Source organism: Fulmarus glacialis, unplaced genomic scaffold (genome assembly GCF_000690835.1).
Source record: "Fulmarus glacialis isolate BGI_N327 unplaced genomic scaffold, ASM69083v1 scaffold8400, whole genome shotgun sequence".
NCBI lineage: Eukaryota > Metazoa > Chordata > Aves > Procellariiformes > Procellariidae > Fulmarus > Fulmarus glacialis.
This window is the reverse complement of record NW_009189610.1, coordinates 6,515-28,307: the sequence shown is the minus strand read 5'-3', so window position 1 is coordinate 28,307 and position 21,793 is coordinate 6,515. Positions and strand designations below refer to the sequence as shown.

The 21,793-nt window shown below is 46.4% G+C and overlaps 1 protein-coding gene across 1 annotated transcript; it reads left to right on the top strand.

Moving 5' to 3' along the window:
- Nucleotides 1-2,834: 2,834 nt before the first annotated feature.
- On the top strand, nucleotides 2,835-20,136 carry FBXO32 (F-box protein 32; the record flags this gene model as incomplete). The annotated part of the gene is made up of 8 exons (XM_009582782.1): nucleotides 2,835-2,972; nucleotides 4,691-4,740; nucleotides 5,419-5,511; nucleotides 12,461-12,554; nucleotides 13,461-13,645; nucleotides 17,302-17,484; nucleotides 18,661-18,804; nucleotides 19,507-20,136. Coding segments are annotated over 8 exons (977 nt in total), but the record flags the coding sequence as incomplete, so codon positions are not given.
- Nucleotides 20,137-21,793: the final 1,657 nt, after the last annotated feature.

Genomic DNA, 21,793 nt, shown 5'->3' with positions numbered 1-21,793 from the left:
GGTGGAAAAGCGAGGAAGAGGTAAAAACAGTCGGTGCCCCACGGCCTGGGCGCTGTGCCCTCGGGCAGCGTCTCCTGGGGGGCCCTGGGGGTGTCGTCCCGTCCCCCTCCCCTCCCAAAACAACCCTTCCTTAGGCTTCCCGGCGCTCGGGATGGAGAAGGATGATGTGTCTGAAGCCATGAATCTTCCCCAAACCATGAGTAATGTACCTTACGTGCTGCTTGACTAATCTGGCTGCAAAACGTCAACAAAACCCCCAAGATGGTGAAGCATGGTGGAGCTGCGTTGCTGCGGGCAGGAAGCCTTTGCAGCAGCGTGGGTGTAATGGTCTCTGGCCAGATCGCTCCTGTCAAAACCAAACTTTTCTTGCAGAGCTGCATCTTATTTTCAGCTGTGTACAGTCAGGTTTGGGTTTGCTGCGACCGGGCTGAGGGATGGGTCAGGAATGTCCACGACAAAGGGACTTGGAGCAAACAGGGATTCGCTGTGAGCTGCTGCGGAGATGTCACTGTGAAAAGAGCTTTATGTAGCAGGTCTCTATCTCTTGCCCTCTTTTATGCAAGCTGTAAATAAAAAGTTTAGAATCCAAAACATCTGATTTGTAAATAGGTAGAAAAATGTCTGGCTGGTGGTAGTGTGATTGTGTTGGGAATATCAAGTTTGGCAAGGGTTTATACCTCCCTTTTCCCATTAAAAAGCAAGGAGGTGACATACTGGCCCCAGACTGAGGTCCTTGCAGTGCCAGGTCCTGGTGCCCAACTGTTCAACCTGTCAAGATGCCTTGGAGAAGTGTGTGGAAACCTGGCAGTACACGAACAGGGGAATAATCTGCCTCCCATACTGGAATTCGTCCAGTGCTGTTGTTATGAAGGTTTCGGATTACAGAGTCATTCAGTAGGAAGTAACAGTCGAGGGTGTGCTGTTGACATGTAAGATTTAAAGCAGATCGGTCTTGTGCTCTTGGGCTTGGATTCTGCCACTGCATGGGGCATGTTAACCTGGCCCATTATTGATTTTGTGCAACCCTGATAAAATATGAGCTTGAACATCTCAAAACCGCTTCTTCCGTACTGCCATACTCTTCTTGGGTTTTGGTCCCCCCAGCAGAAAGCTGCATGGATGGGGGAAATGTGCAGCTGAGATGTTCTGCTCTCATGTTTAGGTTCTTCTGAGCCAGCTCCAGCTGGTAGAAGTGTCTGGTTCCCCGAGCTGTTGTTGCTGTGAATATTGTCCACCTGCACTGCTGCTGCTGTTCCCCTTCTGCAGTCTTGTGGTGGAGCCTGTAGGAGTGGTGCCTTCCCTGCAGCTGTGGTGCCCTGTGATGGGGGACGTGGAGCAGGAGGGGGAGCCGAGGCTTGTGGTGTCCTGAAGCTGGGGGAGGTTTCCTCCACCTCTGGGGCCATGTGCAGGTGCCAAACCAGAACAGCCATCTGGACCCTGCTGGAGGAGGTCCGGGTCCCTCATGGGGCTGAAACTCTGACTTGGTCACTTGACTTCTGCGCACGCTGGTGGCGTGGCCGTGCTGACAGACAGCAAACCTCCCTCTCCTGGCTGTGGGCCTGGGCTGGTGATCCTGTTGATCAGTAGGAGGAAACAAGGTGCCTTGTCCCACAGGTTTCATTCCTTTGCAGGAGCCTGTGCTGAAGAGCTGTTGGAGGTGTGAGTCGGTATGGTGCTTGCGTTATTTTTTTTGAGGCTAAACGGTGTAAACATGAGTTCTGTAGGGGAAGTGGCCTGGCTGCGTAAGGGTCCTCGTGGCTATTGCAGAGGAAGCTTGCCCAGCGCTGTGAGCAGCAGCACGTTTTGGTACCTGCCAGAGCTCTGGGGGTCTCCCAGACCTGCGCTGCCACAGCAGCTGAGAAGTGCAGCGAGGTGCCTGGGACCCCTTTTTGAATTTAGACCTGCAGATAGCCATCTCCCATCCCTTGTGAGCTGCTAGAGCAGTGGGGGCGGCTCTCTTTTGTTCTCCTGGATGCATTGCCTGTCTTCTCTCCACCACCTGCGAGGCATCCCCGCAGCTGCGAGGCAGCATGCTTTGTGCAGGGGGGAGCCTCTGCTGAGAGCTCCTGGTGGGTGCTGCCTTCCCCTGCCACCCCCAGGGATCTGCGCTGCTGCCCAGGGGCTTCTCAGTTTCACATTGCTGCTTGGATCTGCTGATTTGCAGGTCTGCAGAATGTGGAGCTGTTGATGCACAGCCTCTTTATAGATAGTCTTTCATTGCCCTTGAAGAAAATAAGTGGTTATAGCTCCCTTCGCTAATAATATAGTTAAAGCAGAGCTCCAGCAAATGCAGAAGATGGGCAGTCTTGGACAAGAGATCCTAGCTGTTAATTGTACAGTCGCTACTATGTAGGGTTTGGAACACCACCAGCCAAGTCTGAACCTCAGCTAAGCTTTTCCTGTAAGCTTGAAAGAATGTTTTGTAGGGACTCTTTTGTTAATAAATACTTTGAGTGCATATATATATGTCCTCAGAGATGTCTAAATATGTCCTTCTGTAGAAGTCTCACTGGCTCAGAGGAATCTACCACCTACAGTAGGAGGATATGGTGTTACTTAAAGATAGAAACAGGTTAAAGGGAGGAAAAGAATAGCGCCCAGTAGTGTCCCAACACTAACTGTGCAGTCTGTATTACCTGCTCCTGTCTGTTATCTTAGCTAGCACAGAAATGAGGCACCAGAGGCTCATTTAAAAATACCATTACTGGATGCAAAAACTGCATGCAGACCTCGAGCAGCCTGCAAGGAGGCAGCTTTGGAGCTCACAGTGAAAACCTGTGTATTTTCTCTCCTTGCAGGAAACATAGCGTTCAGCAGACTGCAGAAATAAACAGAATCCTTGCTTTGTGTCATTCACAGCTTTTGTAAAAAGGATGATCACAACAAAGAGAATCTCTTCAACAGTCTGAACTATGATGTTGCTGCCAAGAAGAGAAAAAAAGACCTGCTGAATAACAAAGCCAAGATTCAATGTAAGATGTCTATTTGGGCTTTTTTTAAATAAAAGTTGCTGCGGGAGAATGGAAAATGCTTCATCTCTATGGTTTTTGCACAGTACATGAGGAGTCTTCTTCTAGAGTGTCTCGAAGGGCTTTGCGCCCATGTTTGACCTAAGTAGAGAACTTGGATACAGTTTAATGTGAAGATTTATGCCCCTGTTAGTAATCCCTGCTCTGAGGAGTTGTGCTTGTTGTGTTCAAATTTTTGTCATTTGTATTTGTCAAAAGGAGGGTAATTTTTTCCTATGGTACATTCAAATGAACCAGTTCCAGTTTTTTTCCCCCTGTAGACTTCCTTCTGCACAACAGGCTAAATTTATTCTTCCTTCCATATGCATGTTGAGTACTAATCTACATTACTGGAGGCTATGAGCCTGAATGTGAGCTTTGATCCTATCTCTCTGTGCGGAGTGCATGAAAAATGAAATAAGATTTCAGCTCGCTCAAAACAATGGAAGGTTTGAAATCTTTCTGTACACACAGCGGGCAGCCGGGGTCTCAGATGGTGTGCTGTGGGAGGACTCAGGGGAGCCTGCAGGGACAGCAAGATCTGCGTTGGTCTGATTGCAAGATAGGTACTGGAGTTAGATGCGAGGGCTACAAATGTAAACATACACAAAGGAAATGAGTTACAATTCCCACACTACTATTAGCTCATTGTGCATCCCCCAGGATTTTGGAAACTGATGCCAAAATCTGGCCCCTCTGTGCATTTGGTTCTCTGAACAAACAAATGTTACCATGACAGTTTTTGGCTGGATTCTGCTTTGACCTACTATTTAAAAGGGCCTGATGCAGAGTCTGCATGCCTGTAACTAAGACTGGGTTTGTCCTGGGGCTCACAGTACCAGGCAGGAGTGCATCCTTAGGTGGAAAAAGACTCCAGGAGCGCAATACTTCCTTTAAGGAAAGGAGTCTAGCAGGATGGGGAGATGAATTTTTCTTCCTCGTATTAGCTGCTGAATTGCCAGTGTGTGGTGGAAGAAGGGTCAAAAGCCCATGTGAGAATGGGGTGGGAGAAGGATCAAGCAGTGTAACTGCTACAGTAAGGACTCTTCTGCAAACTGAGTTAGCAGCATGTGGTGGCTACAGGGAAGCTATTTTGGGGAGTGGATGGGACAACTCCCATTTCTGAGGGAAGGGAGGGGCAATTAGAAATAGGAAAATTTTGGTCCCAAATAGGTTTTTCTTTTTTAGCAATCTAGCTGCAAGCACAAGCATGCTTCTCTGAGCTGACCTCACTGCTAAAAGCTCTCTCCCACATGCCTGGTGTCTCATGACATTTTTGCTCAACTTCAAATTTGACATTCAATCCCAAGCCTGTAACCAAGGTAATGAATAGTTAATAAAATCAATAACAACAAAACCTGGCTGTCAGCCACACTTACTGTCTGGGACCAAAGAAGAGGAGGTGCTATGGTATATCTGTGGCTGGCAGATTAAACATTTACAGTCTTGAGCTGTGTCACTGAAACAGAAGCCCTTTCTAAGGCTGAGGGATGCAGTCTCAAATGAAGGAATATGGAAACAAAGCAGCTCAGCAAGTTGCTAGTTTTGGTTTCAAGTGCAGTGGTGTAAACACAAAATAACTTAATTTGCACTAAAAGGGCAGGAAGTGTTGTAAGCAGAACAAAGATCCGGTCCTCTGCGAGGTGGAAGATTAACTGAGCAAAATGTCTTTGTCCAAACAGATTTCCACCAGGAGAAGTGGATCTATGTTCACAAGGGGAGCACAAAAGAGGTGAGTGCCTTCATAGGTTCTTTGTTCCCTTTTCTACTGTTTTTTCCAAGCAGTGGAAGATCCTGTGCTGATAATAAATCAGCAGAAGCTCTTAAGAGATAAGTGGAAGATCTGGCTTGTGGTTGGAATTTCAGTAATGATTTTAAGCCCCAATCAGGGAGCCAGGGCTTGCTGTACGAGGCTCTGTACATGTGTTTAAAATACGACTTGTTTGCTTCCCTCAGTTAAAAAAAAAAAAAAACCAGCCATTTGCAGACCAAGCCATAATACTGTTCTTGGCTTTCACCCAGTACAGTCCTAACATGGAAAATCATTGGAATTCATCACAACGGCTCGCTTGCACTCGTGGAGAGAAGCGGCCGTACGAGACCGCTCTGAACTCTCCCTATATATTGAACCCCGGGAATGCATGGCTCATTCTTACCCGTAAATTCATGGGTCATGAGCAGAGCTCGGGTCACTCTTGGGAAACTACCATAATCTACATTGGGCTATGCCCACTCTTGACGTCAATAAGTGTGGCTCTGCGGGAGACAGGCCTGCCTCCTCCAGCCGTGAGCTGGTCCCATGGTTTGTACCCATTAGCTTGCTAAATTGAGTTGCCCTGGGTCACGTCTTCCTGGTGCTGTCTGGACTCATGTCTGCCAAAACATGACCCAGACTGTTTTTTCTTCTCAGCGCCATGGTTACTGCACCTTGGGAGAAGCCTTCAACCGACTTGACTTCTCCAGTGCTATCCTGGACTCCAGGCGATTCAACTATGTTGTGAGGGTGAGTGGAAGGCCAGGGTTTATTTTGCTGTGATGGTGGTGGAGGCTCTGAACTGAGCACTGGGAAGCACTGGCAAAGAAGAGAGGTCCAAGTGTGGATGTGGGGGTGTTGGGCTTTGCTGCATGAAATAATTGATGGAAGTTGTGTGGATAAATGCCCAAAACCTCCTTTTCAATCTGTTAAAATGGAGAAGGAGAGAGGTGGTGGTGATGTGGAAGATGGGCTGTCCTTAGCCTAGCATTCTTACTACTTTTCAGTTGCAAAATTCACTTCTGAAATGCAGAAAACGTAGCTTCTCATTCCTGAGTTCTCAGTTCGGCTTCTAAATGTGATTCCGGTAGTCCCAAAAGGAGATGGGCTCTCTGCAGAGGCCATAGAACAGTGGGGACCTCTTTGCACAGGAGGCTCCAGCTCTCCGAGGGCTGTGGAGCTTTGTCTCCTTTGAAGTGATACAGGAGAGACTCTGGGGAGCTGAGTGTTTTGGGAATGAGAGGATGGGCTGAATCTCTTGGAGGCACTGATCTTAACTTCTCTGTTAAGGATCATGGTTGCTCTTAATCCTGTGTGACTGGCAGCGGTTTCAGTGGGTGAAGCATTTGGTTAGTCTTGACACTATTAGTTGGTAGGAAGGAGTCATCAGCCCCAGGTTCCCCATGCTCTGGCTTTGCATAACAGATCAGAGCTTCTCTTTTGGCTCTGGGTGGCCGGGGGGGTGGTAGTGGTCAGGGGAGCACTATGTTTATGTGCATGTGATCTGCAAATTGATCTCGAATTTCAGAATGCTTATCAAGGTTTGGAATTCAATAAGTTTAAAAAAAAAAAGTCTGTTATTAACTTGAGGCTGTTTATAAACAGTTCCTTTTCACATCTCATCAGCAGTTGATCACTGGTGAGGCACCAGCTGTTCAGGTTTTAGGTTCTGGAGCAAGCAGCATTGGTATTGCTTTCCCTTTGCCAAGTCAAATGTCATGAAAAGTGTCTAAGGAAGAAATGATCTGAGCAAGTTCACCTTGGTTTGTTCACCTGTTGTCTAGGTGACAAGGAGCCTGTGAAAACCTCTGCCACCCTGGGAAGGGGTGGCATTGGTGGTGATTACCCACCTGCTGTGCAGGAAGGGCACTGGCAATCACTTGGGTGTGCCACTGCAGGGGTGGTGGCAGGGAGTGGGGATGCTGGGGGAGGCAAAGCAGGATACAAGTCCATGGAAACTCAGGCTGTCCTAGCTCTGCGGGTCCTGGGATAGCTTGTTTTCCTGCTTGTACAGAGAAGGTGATCACCAGCACTGAGGTACTCAGTGTTTGCTTGTACTGGATATATATATATATATGCACACAGCCATGTCATCTTTAGGGGCATTATTGTGGAAGGAACAGTTCATGCCAAGGCTATAACCCTTTAGTTAAATATAAAGGAGGAAAATAAAATAAAACTGGTGGTCCAGAGATCCTTTTGGCAGACTTTCTGTCTTACGACAATGAAGAACTCCGAAGACCTCTGCTAAGCATGGCCTCGGGTCGTGCTGTGCCATGTGATGGGCTTCTGCTGCTCAGCCCAATTGATGGGTGTCTCGCATGGGACTGCAGTGATTGAGCAGAAGTCCCATTAAATTTTTTGAAGAGCAAACTCAAATTTCAGTGAAGTTAGTGTGGTCTGGTGGGGAGGCTCAGGAGGACCTTCTTCCCCTTTTCTCATGAGGACTTCATAAAAGCATCCCAAATCTGCTGTATATCCAAAACAGCAGTGTTCTGTATGAAAGTCAGCATGTGTCCTTGTTTCTACAAATCACCTCTCTTCTGAGCTTTTAAGAGTAGTTTTCCCCCCAGTAGTTTTAAGGATACAGCACTACTGAGAAGTATGAAGCTTTCTAATTGAGGCTGACTTGCGGTTTGGCAGATTAAAGAAAATATTAAACCTGGTACCATGGATCAAACATAAAACTGACTTCTTAAAATGAAAGGCTTGTATCGGCCAAGTCTCTGGTGGATAGTAGCTCATAAAATGTCTTATGTGCCAGATTTATTCATGAAAAGCTCTGCCTAGATGTGGATCTTGTTTATGGTCCTTTGCAAATCGCAGGCCTCCTAGAGCACACAGATGAGCAATCTGTCACATGGAAAATGCCTTGAACATTGGCAGGCAAAACACTTTTCCCTTCCCTCCCTCTCGTTGTTCTCTCTAGTTCCACCCATTGCTCAGGGTATCTGATTAATGTCACACTACTTAATTCATCAAACAAATGCTTTCTGAGGAGGGAAGTTTAGAGTTGAAGGCTGGGGAGAATATGAGAATGTCCGTAGGGGAAGAAAAGAGAGAAACAGCTGCAGGCTTGGGATTCTGCTGGCTACACCCAAACTTGCCCTGTAGAGAAATAAGCTACATCACTGCTGATAGCGAAATGGGTTTTCAGGCTGAACGTCAACTTGCCTTTCTCAAAGCATTCCTTTCTGAATTTCTCTGAACTTAAGTGCTACAGTGTTTTCAGTGCTGATTTTTTGTCATACAGAAGTGTATGACACTTAAGATATACCCAAACTAAGTTCTTGGAGTCCCTAATGGTGCACCGATAAAGTGGATAGCTCCTTCGAGTGAGGTGGAGGTGTGAGCTGCAAGAAGCTTGGCAGGTATTTTTCATGGGCAAATACCATCAGCTGTAGCCAGTAAGTTCATGTAACTGAAGCAGAAGAAATTTTCCTCCCAGTCTTGTCTTGACAGTCTGCTGATACAGCGCTGGAAGTACTAAGTATAGGTATTGGTGCCATGACTTGGTCCATGCTGATCCTTTAAACTGTAGCATCTGCCTACATGTTACAGGACAGTGTTGCCTTTTTAGAGCTAGTAAGGAGCTGTATGATTGACCCAGAAGACCCAAACTGTTCTTAGTCTTGAAGCAGTCCTGGTTCCTCTGGTCTTAAGATTTAATGAAAAGACTGGAAGCGTTCTGTAAGCATAAGTAATTATGAGCAGAGACAAAAGCGCCTGCAGCCCAGAAGTTGTTGGTTTTCCTTCGGGAACACTCGGTTCAGATGACAGCAAAGTTTTGCAGGCTGCTTCCTTCAGAAAGATTTGTCATATGACGGTTGTGTAGTAATGTCTCAAGGGAAGGTGCTGTTTCTGATCATAAAAGCTTAGGTCAGGTTAAGCTGCATGGGCACAGCTCTTCTGGAATAACATGATCTAGATAGTGTGCAGCCTGCTAAAGTAGTCTCTTAAATTTGTTTCTTAAGTTTGTATAGCAGTTAGCTCTAGGAGTCTTGGATTTATGCTGTGCTGAAAGAATATCAGCTTGATGCTGTCTCATAGAGATCTGTCAGCACCTGTGCTGTAAATCATTGTAACTCCCCTCGCTCTTGCTCTACCTCCCAGCCGAAAGCCAATGTGACATTTCAGCCACAGAAAGTGAAGGGCTGTGAGAGCAAGGGGGCAGCTGGAGGAGGAATTTTCATTGCAATACATTTCTCTAAGCAATCCAGATGTGAGGAGCCACATTCCCAACCAGGAAGAGCTTATGGATCCTCACAGGGTGCAGTCCGGCTTCCCTATAGCTGGTTTGGGGTATTCAAAGGGGGATTTACATTTCAGTAGTTCGAGACTTGTGATTTTAATCATTACAAAGCATTTCCCTTTTTGAGGCAAGGTTATACCCTCCTGCTTGGTGCAGCAGGCCTGCTGAGGATTTTTTGGCTGTGTGTGCTGTAAGCCCCTAGCTGTGGGTTATTTGGGGGAGGGATTGCCCACACACCCCGGTGTTCAACCGAGATAGTGGCAGAAGTGCCATCTGGCTGTAGCAGGTCTAAGCAATGCTGCACACAGCAGTCATGGGCACGGGGCAGCATGCTTTCGTGGCCCTGAAACAGGGGCCCTTGTTCCCTGCCATGGTTTTGTTTGCTGGTTTTTTTCCTTGTGCCTATGGGAGGAGGACCTGCTCTGGTCCCAGAGCTAAATGACTTGTTGCACCAACTGCTTTAGACTGACTGCTAGTGAGGTTTGAGCAGGAGCCCCATCAAACTTGTGGGGAAGTGAGCAGGTTGTTGCCCTGCTGTGGAAGGTGCTGCCTCCTGCCAGCTTTGCAGAGAGGCTCTGGAATAGCCCACTACATCTCTTGCCTTTTCTCCGTGGCTCTTGCAGACCCCTGAGAGCAGACAAAATAGGGGCAAGGCAGTAGGAGGGATTTCCTGGGGAAGCTACCAGGTCACCTTTTTCAACTTCTGAGAAGCTGAAAGAGTGAATTGGGATCTAATGCCATTTTCCAGAGGTGATGCAGACTTCCCAGCTCCAGTTAAAATCGGCTGGAATACAATCACTTAGTGTTTTTGAAAAGCAGGCCTTTTAAAATTGCTCTTAACCTTTCCCTGTGCACTCTCTCCTACCATCTGTCCCTCTCAGTTGAGCGTGGGCTGGACTTAATGCAACCACATTATAACACACGCCTGCAGCTCTCCAGCCTTTTTACCCTACTCAGTATTAATCTGAATTCATCAGTCTGCTTTTAGTCTGTATTATGCGAGTGGCAACACTGATTTTTTTTTTTTTTTAATAATGCTGTAGACCCCAGTTTGGCCATACTTTAACTAAGACCCTACTCTGCTGGGTCTGTGCCAACACTACAAGACCCTCGATGCACTAGAGCATGTGGGGGCATGGATGAACTGTACTGCTTACCTGGTTTTTGTGTATTATATGAGCACAGAAGAATAAAAAGTCTTTTGATTTGGAGGGCTAGCCAGTTGCTTCAGCCAGCGGTCCCTGGGGAGCAGAGTAGTTCTAGAAGTATTCACAACATAACTTTCATATGGAATTTCATCCTGTGTTTGTTGCTGCAAGGGAAGAGAGGTGACACATGATATCTGAGCTGGTTCACTGAACATAAATTGAACCTTGATAAACACAGACAAGGCAAATTTGAATCTGTTCCTTTGGCTGAATTAATTTTGTACCAATTTAGCGTTCTTCAAGGAACTGAGATTTTTATCCTTGTTCCTCTTAGAGAATGGCCCTGGCGTCTAGCTCTTCCAGTATTGCATTACATGATGCTTATCACTGGGTGCATTTTGGTGTTTTCAGTAACGGGCACAACATCTCTAACACCCAGCCTGGAGGAAGCTGTCTCTGTGCCAGGTCCAGAACGATGCAATCTGGAGACAGCAGTTGTTTATGCACAGAAGAGCTGATCTGGGTGCATGTGTGGCTAATGTACAGATGGAGTCTGGCAAGTTGATCACTATAATCAAAGGTCTGAAGACTAAATAGTTTAGCGTAAGCAAAGTATTACATACTACTTTGGGACACTGATTTTTTTTCTTCTTCCTCCAGTATTTCATGAAATTAAGAAAAGACTGTTTTCCAAACATCTTGCAAACTGCCTTGTGGTCTCAGTTTAGCTGATTTAGCAAGAAGATCCACTGATGCCTGTGCACCAAATATTACCCAACTCTCCTGCATCTCTTGGTTCCCCCAAATGAGACAAGAAAACAGGCAGCCTGCCCTTCACAGGAGTTAGTGCAGGTCTTTTTTCATCTTGTTTTCTTTCGGTCATGTGAGGTGCAAGATATTAATAGAATGTAAACTCAAAGCCATCTGATGATGGCGTTGGCCTGGAAATTACACGGAAGAAGAGATCGGTCACTCTAGGCGACTTCACTGCTCCTAACTGGCAGTCACATGCCAGCGCCCGAGACCAGCAGGGCAGGCGAATGACTGCAGTAATACCTCTCCCTGAGCTCCCTGCTTCATGGCAAGCTGCCGGTGACTTTTTGGATACGTTCCTGTCATTCTTATAGCAGGGCAAACAGTTCAGCTATGACTTATCAAGTCTTGTCAAAAGCCATCTTAGTTACTTGACACAAGTAGTTGCACCTTCTCTGGGCTCTCTGCGGTGCCAGCAATGGGATACCGTAGCTGCAGATGATAAAGGATTAATAAGCTAGTCATGCGGTAATGTGTTGATTGATTTGTAGCATAAAAGGTTTTTCCTTTCCTTTCTAAATTAAAACAGAAGACTATGTACATCCAAAACAAATGGACTGACACGTGGACAGTCTGTGTATTTATATAATGCTGGGGGAAGGGAGGAAGGCTTGGAAGATCACAGCCACATGTTCTGCAGAGCATGATCCATAGGAAACTTCCACAGCTGTTCTTGTGGTGGTAGAGAGCTGGGGAGGAGAGGGCATCTTCCCCGTGGGAAGTGCTTCCTTTAGCAACTGCGGCCCAAATTCAGCATTCGGCTTGTACACGAGTCAAGAGATCAGTGATAGGAAGCAAATCCCAATTGATAGGATCCTAACTGAGATTTCCATTACTGTTAACAAGTAAACAGGACAAACAGGGAGAGGTGGTTTGGTGTTGCAGCTGTAAGAGCTGAACAGAGGAGGAAACCTTGGGGAATAGGGGCTTGTTGAGCGGGGAGGGCTTATTTTTAATATAGTGCTTAACCTTTCTGTTGTGGCGACAGCACTCTGACAAAACCCATGCAACCCAGGAGTTTGACGTAAATTGTGGAGTCTGACTCTCATTAATGCCCCATCAATAATATCCCCATCCAAACAGGCATTTGCTCGTGTTCCCTAATGACACTGCTTGTTTATGCCTCAGTGAAGGACGGTGACGTTGGCTGTTTGTTGTTCCCTTGGTGTGAATGGAGGCTGTCAGTCTGAGCACTGCTCTGTGGTTTCTCTGCATCTCTCAACCATGAAATCAAGTTTTTTTTTTCCCCTGAAGATCATTAGCATGCCTCTTTTTTTTTTTTCCCCACCCCTTTCGATGTGGGTTTAATTATTTGGCCTCTGCTCTCCTCCCCCTTTGCATTAGTTTGCTCTGTTGTTCTGTCTCCCTTTTATTTTCAAGCAGCAAACAAGTCTCTGGACTGTTTTGCTGTGTCATGTGACCAGGAGTCAAGATTAGAAAGGTATCTCTGTGCTCTAAGGCTTGCAACTTCTATTTTTATCCACAGCTGTTGGAGCTGATAGCAAAGTCTCAGCTGACGTCACTGAGTGGCATTGCCCAGAAAAACTACATGAACATTTTGGAAAAAGTGGTGCAGAAAGGTAAGAAATGGAAACAGTGAGGGGGAGGAGGAGGAGTCTGATTTAATCTGATGTACTCCGTGTGAACCACATCCTCGAGAATAGTCCGGCAATGCGAGACGGGTGAAGAGGGACACCACTGCTTATTTCTGCAGTGCAGTTCTACTTGCCTTTCCCTTGGTGAAGGACTGTGGCAGGGGGGCGGGGGAAAGTGGGAAGAAATGTCTGTATATTGGTAGGTATCTGAGAGGCGATTCCTCCTTCTCCAACTTTCCTTGCTACCACCCCTTCTGCATCCTACTGAGTCCTATTTTTGACTGCAGAAGAGATGGCTGCTCCTGCCCCCAGCCTGGCATATCTGCGGTCTCTGCTGCCGCCTTGTCGCCAGTTTGCTGTATCGTCAAGTTCTCCCACTGCTCCGGGGGGAAAGAAAGCTCGAGGGCTGTCTTCACCTGCTGAGGGGGCTGAATTGCGGTTGAGATGTGCGGCTTCCCTCCCTGATGCTGTAGCTCTGGCTGAAGCCTGGGAATTTGGAGTGCCCTGTTTAGTGTGTGTAAACATAATGAGAAAGGAGATCCTGAGCTGTCTCCCTGGACATCAGCTGGGGTAGATGGAGAAGAGGTGCACATAGATAACCTCTTGCACATATCAGAGGGGAAAGCTGGCTGGTTGCCAGTGGCTGGAAATGGGAAGTGCTGCAGAAAGGGCAGATGCCTCATCTGCTTATCCTGGGAGGACCTCTTTCCATCTGCTAACCTGCTGTGTCTGGCTAATGTTTAAGTGCTTTCCTTTAAAAAGAAAAGTGCAGGCTGGATCTCTTGGCCTGTGAGGTTATAGCTAGTTACTACTTGACTTGCCTGAGAAACATGTAGATTCAGAAAAGGATTTGGGCAGTTCCCATTTTTAACCTTTCCTGTTCCTCCAAAGTCCTTGAAGATCAGCAGAACATCAGGCTAATACGGGAATTGCTGCAGACCCTCTACACATCCCTCTGCACGTTAGTTCAACGGGTCGGCAAGTCTGTCCTGGTTGGAAACATCAACATGTGGGTGCACAGGATGGAGAGTATTCTCCACTGGCAGCAGCAGCTGAACAACATTCAGATCACCAGGGTAAGCACAAATCCTGAAAGCTTAAAATAATGTGGCTCCTTTGTGAAACCTTCTCATGTAGCAGCTCTCATTTGGGTGATTGCATCCCACTGTACTCCCAGTGCAAGCACAGTGCTGGGGAAGGACCTGAACTTGCCAAAATAACTGGATGCATTCCTAGCATCACTTGTGTCCCTTAACTCAAACTCAATCAAACAACCCAGGATCATGCTTTCTGTTACTGATCACAGACAGCTTGACTCCTTAATGGCCATGAAGTGCTGTGTGAACAGAGCTGGGCAGGAAACAGTCTCCCCCTCTTGAGTCTTCAGAGATTTGGCCTTAGTATGAAAAGTCAACTCAGTCTTTCTCAAACTGAGAAATTGCCTTCAAAACTTGTTTATCAGATAGTTGAGGTTTTTTAGATTTGTTTAATCTGTAAATTAAATGCAAATTTCCAAATAGCTGCATAACTTCATGCTTCCTGGCTGAAAATATCAATGATCCTTCCAGTAGTCTGGAGCTGCCTGTTCCAGCCGGACGAGTCCTGCTTTCACAACATCTGTGTTTTCAACAGTGTCTGTGGGGATGGGGAAGATGTATTAGTTGATAAATTCCTAACCTGGTTTTGCGTGGGAATCAAATCTGAACTTGCTCTACTTCACAGAATCATAGAAGCGTTGAGGTCGGAAGGGGCCTCTGGAGGTCATCTGGTCCAACCTCCCCTCCTCAAGCAGAAATACCTACAATCAGTTTGTCCAGATCCATGTCTAGACACTTTCCCCAGCTTGAATGGATACTTGCTCCACAGAAATGCTAAAGCTTTCCCCCAGTGCTGACCTCTATGTTGGTATGCCCTGTGTAGGACTTCTCTGCAGTGAACTGGACTGTGAAATTCCCACTTGGGCAGACCATGGCATGGCCTAAGGGAATACGAAAAGCACCTTTTTCCCGGGTGGGTCAACCAGAGAGGCATTTGCAAAGGATTAAGCAAAGGGCCTGTTTTCATCATTTTACATGGCTGTGGTCTCTGGGAACACCAGGAAACAATTTCCAGTCCTTCAGGTAGAGTAATGCTAGCAGCAGGACACAGGAGAAGATGAACTCTGGGAGGTCCCAGGGAGTTTGAAGAGCTGCACAAGCAGTAGTGCCTTATCTGGTCATAGGCTCTGACCCACCCCTGCTGTCCCTCCTGGTGTCTGGCTCTCAAGACGGGCTGCAGCTCCCTGTGCCCTGCAGGGGAAGCACTGGCCTTACTGCAGGGTGGCTGCTGGGGCCCAGCAGGTCTGCGAGCTGGGGAGCTGCCCTGTGCCTGGGCACTGCCAGGGCCAGCTCCACCTGCGCGTCTGCTGCCCTGAGTGCACCACAGGTCAGGAGCTACCTCCTGCTGCTCAACTCGGTAGTACCATGTGGGTTTTTCCCCTATACTTTAGGCACTCATAAATCCCCGATAAGCATTTCAAAGAACTCTGCCTATCCAGACAAAAGTGCCTCAAAATACTGCTTGTGAACAGAGCTGCCTTTTATGTATACTTACTTCTGCATAGGTTTACAGACACTTTTCTAAAATAAATAAAACAGATGTTGAGCTTTCAAAAAAAAAAAAATTTCACACCACTGAAGATGACTTCAGGTCAAGCTAGAACAAAACCAGCTGAGTTTAGAGGAAGGAAGAACAAGCGCAGCTCTGTGCAGCCAGTTGCTTACAGTGCACTGAGTGCTTCTGGAGTTTCTGGAGGGGGGGAATGTCTTGCAACAGCCAAGACGTAAACCTTTTTAAAAAAAAAAACTTGCAAAATATTGAGTGTGCTAGAGCTGCTTCAAAAAAAAAAAAAACTTCTGTCCAGAAAGTGACAGCATACTGATCTGCTCTGATCTAATCCGTGTTCTTTCTCCACAAAAAGTAATGTGTGAAAAGTCCTGGAAAGGAGTACTGAGGAAAAGAAGTAGCAGATAAGTCTTTGGCCCTGACTCAGAAAACCTGTAAGGATTTGCTTGAGTCACACTGGTTTCTTCAGAAATAAGACATAAGCATAAGCTTTGGGTTTTTTTGACCCAAGAGCCTTTGAGCTTAGTCCTGCCTGTTGTGCCCTAGTGAATCTTATAGGTAGAGAGATTGCAGGAGAGAGCAAAAGACAGGCTGGCAAGGGTGATCCAAGGCTGCAGTGCATTCTTCCTACCCCAAAATATGACCTCAGTTTGCACCAATGGGCAGGGAAGCTGAGTCTGGACTTGTGAATTGTACCGAGGAAGCATCTACATGTAACCAGGCAGTGTGCTTGCAGCTTAACTCTCAGCATGCAGCGTTAAAGCTGACATGGGAAGAAAGACCCTCTGGAGATGACAGAGACAGTTCACTCCTGGAGGGGTTGTTTCAGCCTGTCTTGCTGGTGAAGATGGCCAAAAATGATGCCTTGGTTGAAAAGCTGTGGTCCTTGCAGGTACCGGGCAGTGCTGCATGGTCCGGGCAGGCTGGTCACTGGGGCACTGAAGGGAGGGTGGGAGCTGTTTGTGTACAGACATAGTTGTGCCCATGGAGTTTCACATGTGATGGGATGGCTGGAGATGGGACTGTATGATTAAAAGCAGCCTCATGCAGCGTTCCCTGCTGATGGCAGTCCGCGTGCTTCTTGTTTGAAACGGTTAATAGCTCTGCCAATTGCGAGACGGGTGCTGTGACTCTGCGACTTAAAATAGCAGCATCTCTGTGCAGGGTAAATGATAAACTTGGCACATCTGTCTAACATTGTTTCTTCGTTGGGGCCCAATCCTAAAAGCTGCTGTTTGCCTTAATAAGGCCAGGGCTGATTTTGGAGCAGCCAGAGCCTGGGTTGTGGTCCTTGCTGATGCTTTGCTCCCATGTGTGCTTTGGATTGCCCCTGGACCCCCTGGTCCATTGTGGTCAAGTTGTCCTGGAGCTGTGCTGCCATGTGGACTTGTGAAACAGTCCTGGACCCTGCGTAGACCAGGCAAAGGTGTATGGGGGGAAAGGTGGCTTTTGGCTTTTTAGGCTAGGATGTGCTTTGGTGTGGCTGAACAGCTGATGGGAACGGGGCAGGTCCTTCAAGTGTTCACAGAGGAGACACTAGCCCTGCCAGCAGTGACCTGGGAAGCCATGCAGGGGGAATCCTGCTGCGGGTACTCATCAGCCGTTGCTGTGATTAAAGCAGGATCCTGTGACGACATAAGCTAAAACACATCAGAAGAGCATGAGATTCCCTGCAATGTGTGTTAACAGGAGGCTGAACTTGAGAAGTAATGCCAATGTCCCTTATGGTGGAGAGACCTGAATGGTTAATTGCCGATACCATGACACCAGTAGCCTATGTCCTGCTGCAGCGAAAGCTGGTGGCGGTGCTGGTGGTGGTGCTTCTGGGAGCATAGTCTCATAAGTATGGACGTGGGATGGATTGAGAAGGGGAGAAGGAGGCTTGGACTGCAACTCTGCTTCTAACTACTGTAATACAAATACATGTCCCCTTCCTTGAGGATATCTCAAACTGTTCTGGGGCAGAAGGTCAAATATCTCTATGTAAAATGTCTCCTTATTCAGAAGAGGGAACTGCTGCTTATTCTCTATGTGAAGAGCAATGCTTAAAACGCAGTAACTCTATTGCAAGCTTGAATTGCTCGGGTTTTCAGCTTCCTGTGAGCTCAATTTTGTCTGTATCTTCCAGCCTGCCTTTAAAGGAACCACTTTGACAGACCTGCCGTTGTGTTTACAATTGAACATCATGCAGCGACTGAGTGATGGGAGAGACCTGGTTAGCCTCGGTCAGGTGGCTCCCGACCTGCAAGTGCTCAGCGAAGACCGGCTGCTGTGGAAGAAACTCTGCCAGTATCACTTTACGGACAGACAGGTACAAGGAGGGATGCAAACTGCCATTAGTTGCTTGTTGTAACCCGCTAGCAAGTGAACATACATGGGTAGGACACTCTTACTTGACTATCTCTTGGATCTAAGGGCTGTGCCGCAAGCTGATAATACGGGCTGACATGAGAATGGCTGTGAAGATGATTTATGTGGAGCGTTTTGCATGCCACAGCAATGATTCCTGAAATAGGAGCCTGAGGAGTCATACGGTGAACTTCTTCAACCCTAATCCAGGTGGTAGCAACTGCAAGTCATGCGGTTGCTCCTCGCCCCACGTGTGGGGGGGAAAACGTGCAGGCAAGCTCCAGTAATCATCCGATGTCCCAGGGACTGACACCCTCGCAGAGAATCTCTGTGGATGTGGTCCATGAACGATGAGTCGTACTCTTTTGCCCTTTAGAGCAAGAAAATCCCCTCTGAGCTGTTTTGTGAGTGACAGGATGGTATGTGGAAACAGCCCTGCTGCTACCCACGTTGTACCTGTGTAAACAGCTTTGGCCTTTTGCAGGCTGGTAATCATCTGGGGTCTTCTAAAGTTAAAAACAAACAAACAAAAATCCCTCTCTCTGTTTATGGGTGAATGTCTGTGGTGTTTATACCAGACCTCTGTGCTTCAGGGACTGTGTGCCAGATTTCTCTGCTGACTTGGCTTTATTTGCTCACTCCGGATTTGACTGGACGTGACTCTGGGGAAGTTTTTTCTATTAACAAGTAAATTAAAATCCAGTCTCTGCAACTAATGAACCCTAAAAGAAATATGGGTGTCTCCCAAGCTAACGTGACAAATTACTGACTCTCAGAGTCATTGAAAAAGCAAAATACTTCAACTTCTGAAACTGTTAAATGCAACTATACTCACTGTCCTGCCAGCCAGAAACAGTGGCTAAAGTAGTATAAAATGGCTCCCAGGATTTCAGGTTTTCCTACAGTAATATTAATGAAATGGGGATAGACCCTGATAATGGTATCGGGTGAGGCTGTTGCCATCAGGAAGCTGGTTATAGCTGGATATTCAGAGCAGGAGCTTTCTTGGAGTTGCAAGGGGACTGTTATGGGACTGGCAAGGATGACACTTATGCAAGGAAGAGGAGAACGACAGGAGTTGAAGAGGAAAAAACCCATTACTTGACCTGCTACAACTTTGATAGTTTTTTTCTTTTAGATTCGCAAATGGCTAATCTTATCTGACAAGGGACAACTGGATTGGAAAAAGATGTACTTCAAGCTTGTAAGATGTTACCCACGGAAGGAGCAGTATGGTGACACGCTGCAGCTGTGCAGGCACTGCCACATCCTCTCCTGGAAGGTATGGGGTGTTGGTGGGACAAACTCAATTGGGGCACAAGCCACAGGGCACTCAGTGCTTCCTCTGATTGCAGCTGGTTTAGGGTGCTGCAGTTCCCTTGCCTGCAGAACCTAGTGTTCTCCTATATCTTAATCCTCCCTTAACTATTAAGACCCTTTCCTCTCTATGCTTCAAAGGTCCCATCTTCTCTACATTGAACAAGAGTGGTGTCCATCAAGGCCAGAGGGGAGGGAGATGGGCATACTGTAGGTTTGCAGTAGATTATCTTAGCACTGCCAGCAGCTTCTGCCACCCGTTACACCGAGGTGGAGGTCTTGGCAGCAGGTTTAGCTGCAACGAGAGCTGATGGCTACAAAACAGCCCAGGACAAAAATCTGCTGGCCACTGTGTTGGTATCCAAGGCATGTGTCTGGAGTTAAAATCCCGTAGCTGATGGTAGACTCCAGCCTCTCTTCCCTCAGAAGAGGGGAAAAGAATGAATTAGATCTTTGTTGGTTTTATTTCCCCTGACTTGCCAGTAGCCCCTAAAATCTGAAGCCCAGTTCTGAGCTGTCTGCTTTGGTGAGAGTAGAAATATTATTCTGGGCTCTGCTCTATCTATTTGCAAGCGGGACATCTGGCAGAGGGGCAGCGCTAAGTTGGCTGATGCTCTGGCTCCCTTTCCGCAGTCTCTCTAAATGGAGTTGTTTTCTCCTTTCCCAGGGTACTGATCACCCCTGCACAGCCAACAACCCAGAGACTTGCTCCACCTCTCTGTCGCCGCAAGACTTTATCAACTTGTTCAGGTTCTGAACTTGGGTCACCGCAGCTTATGTGATTCTTACAGGACACTTTATGCCACTAAGCGTGGACACTCCATTTGTAAATAGTGTAAATATTCATGTTTGTTTGAAGCTCCTGAGTCAAGGAACAAGAGGATCTCAGAGATGAAAGGTGAAATTGCTCACTGATGTGCAGCACTTAAGGAATACAGACTTCCGTAGGACTGGTGTATAAATGCAGCATGTTGTACAGAGTCCCTTTTTTATGATCAGAGTACAAGATACAGGGCAAAAAACTTCATTTTTTGTTTTTAGAAGTTAAAAATGAATTTGCCCCACAACCATTTGAGAACTCTTTTGGTTTGTTTCTAATAGAGAGGAAGCAATATGAGGCTAGGACTGTTGAACTCTTTCTCCATCTGGTTTTATTTAGCATACATATTTATAAATATGACGTTTTAAAAATATTTATGAAAAATATCCCTGTGACAAGTTTAATAATACTTTTATGTTTTTTAAAAGGACACATTCTGAAATACTTAGGATAGAACTCTAGCCTACTTGCAAAAGAGAATCGCACCATACCACTTTCTACCTCTAATAGATTGAGTACCTTTCAAACAAAAATCCAGTGAATAATGTGAACTTTTGTATTTTGTACAATGATTTAAAGGGAAATGTTTGTGATAGTAAGCATCTTTTCTTGTATTAATGCTTACCTCTTTACATTAGTTTTCTTGCTCTACTCAGTGCTTGAATGCCTAGAGGATAGGCACCGTATAAATACCTAAGACTTTACTCCATCCTCTTTTAATTTGTTGGTTTTGTGAAAGACTAAGCAAAAGAGAAAAGAGAAGCCACAAGGATGAAGATTATCTAAAAGGGCGGAAGTTCTGTTATAGAGAAACAAAGGACCGGATTTAATCTCACAATGTAAATTTGTATCAACTACCCTGGGTTAATTGCACTGGTTGAAATACCAAGTGAGGTTAGAATCTGATTCTTCAAGCCCATGTTTTCCTTGTTTTCCAACATACACACTGCTCTGTATTCGCACTGCTGTCAAGTGAATTCAGTTATCTTGGACCTAGTAAAATGTAGGGAGAACTGGGCTATTGAACATAGTGAAATGATGTGGGGTTTAGTCACTGGAAGACTGGGAGCATCATGTTTTATTTCGGACTACTGGAGTTTAAAGTGCTGAGCAAGACAGCATGAAGAAATCGGTCAGCATTTTCCTAAAAACAGCAGTCAGGACTGGGGTAAGCAAGGGTTTTCCAACACGGCACCTGGCATCTTTGGTTATTTCTCTGTGCCAAGGAAATGGCAAAGACCCAGCCTAGTCCCTTCCGCTTCCAGTGCTGACCTTCTTTATGGGATCTCCTAACACTAGCCTAGAGCTAAATTTTCAGTCCTATGGAGGAAGTGGCCAAACTCCTAACTTCACTGTGGCCCTGATCTGGCTCACCGTCTCCTCTGTTGCATACAATGCTTCACTTTTCCCTATGGTGGAGCTAGAATAATCCAGCTCGTATATAACAATTAGAAAACCCGCAGTGGAAAGTTTTTGCTGTTTGCCAGTAGATTTCCTGTATAGCACTTTCTCTGTGCATGTTGTAAGCAGGATGCCTCGGAAGGGTAAATATTTAGTGGGTTGTGTGTGACTATGTAGAAAGAATTGTGGGGAAGAGGAGTACTCAGGACAATTCAAGAAGAACTACTTGAGTTAATTATTGTTAAATATTGTTCCTTTTTTACATTTTTATAACTGACTTGCAACACTTTTCTGCAGCTGTTTATATTTTTAAAAATTACAGTATTTGCATTTTTGCAAACTAAATCACTTTACATACTCTTGTAAGAGACACAGAAAGGGAAAAAAGCTGCCTCTAGATGGAGCAGTGAGGAAGGGGGGAGGAAGCCTAGGAAGGAGAAAACTGGGAAAATGCTGACGAGAACTGCCCTTCTCCTGTCTTCCAACAGCAAACCCAAGCATTTGCTCTTCCAGAGAGCTCCGTGAGCCTGTGCCACCCTTAGCCATGGCCCAGAGCTTGGTACTCTCCAAAGATGAGGAGAAAAAACGTGCAGGATATCTTGGTGTTGATGGCCCATCCATCAGTTTGACTGCTGGTGGACAGCATAAGCCTGCTGATCGTATTCATGTCAACTGAAAGTGACTTAAAAGCTGTTACCTTGGAAAAATAAACTTGTGCTTGTTTGGGAGGATG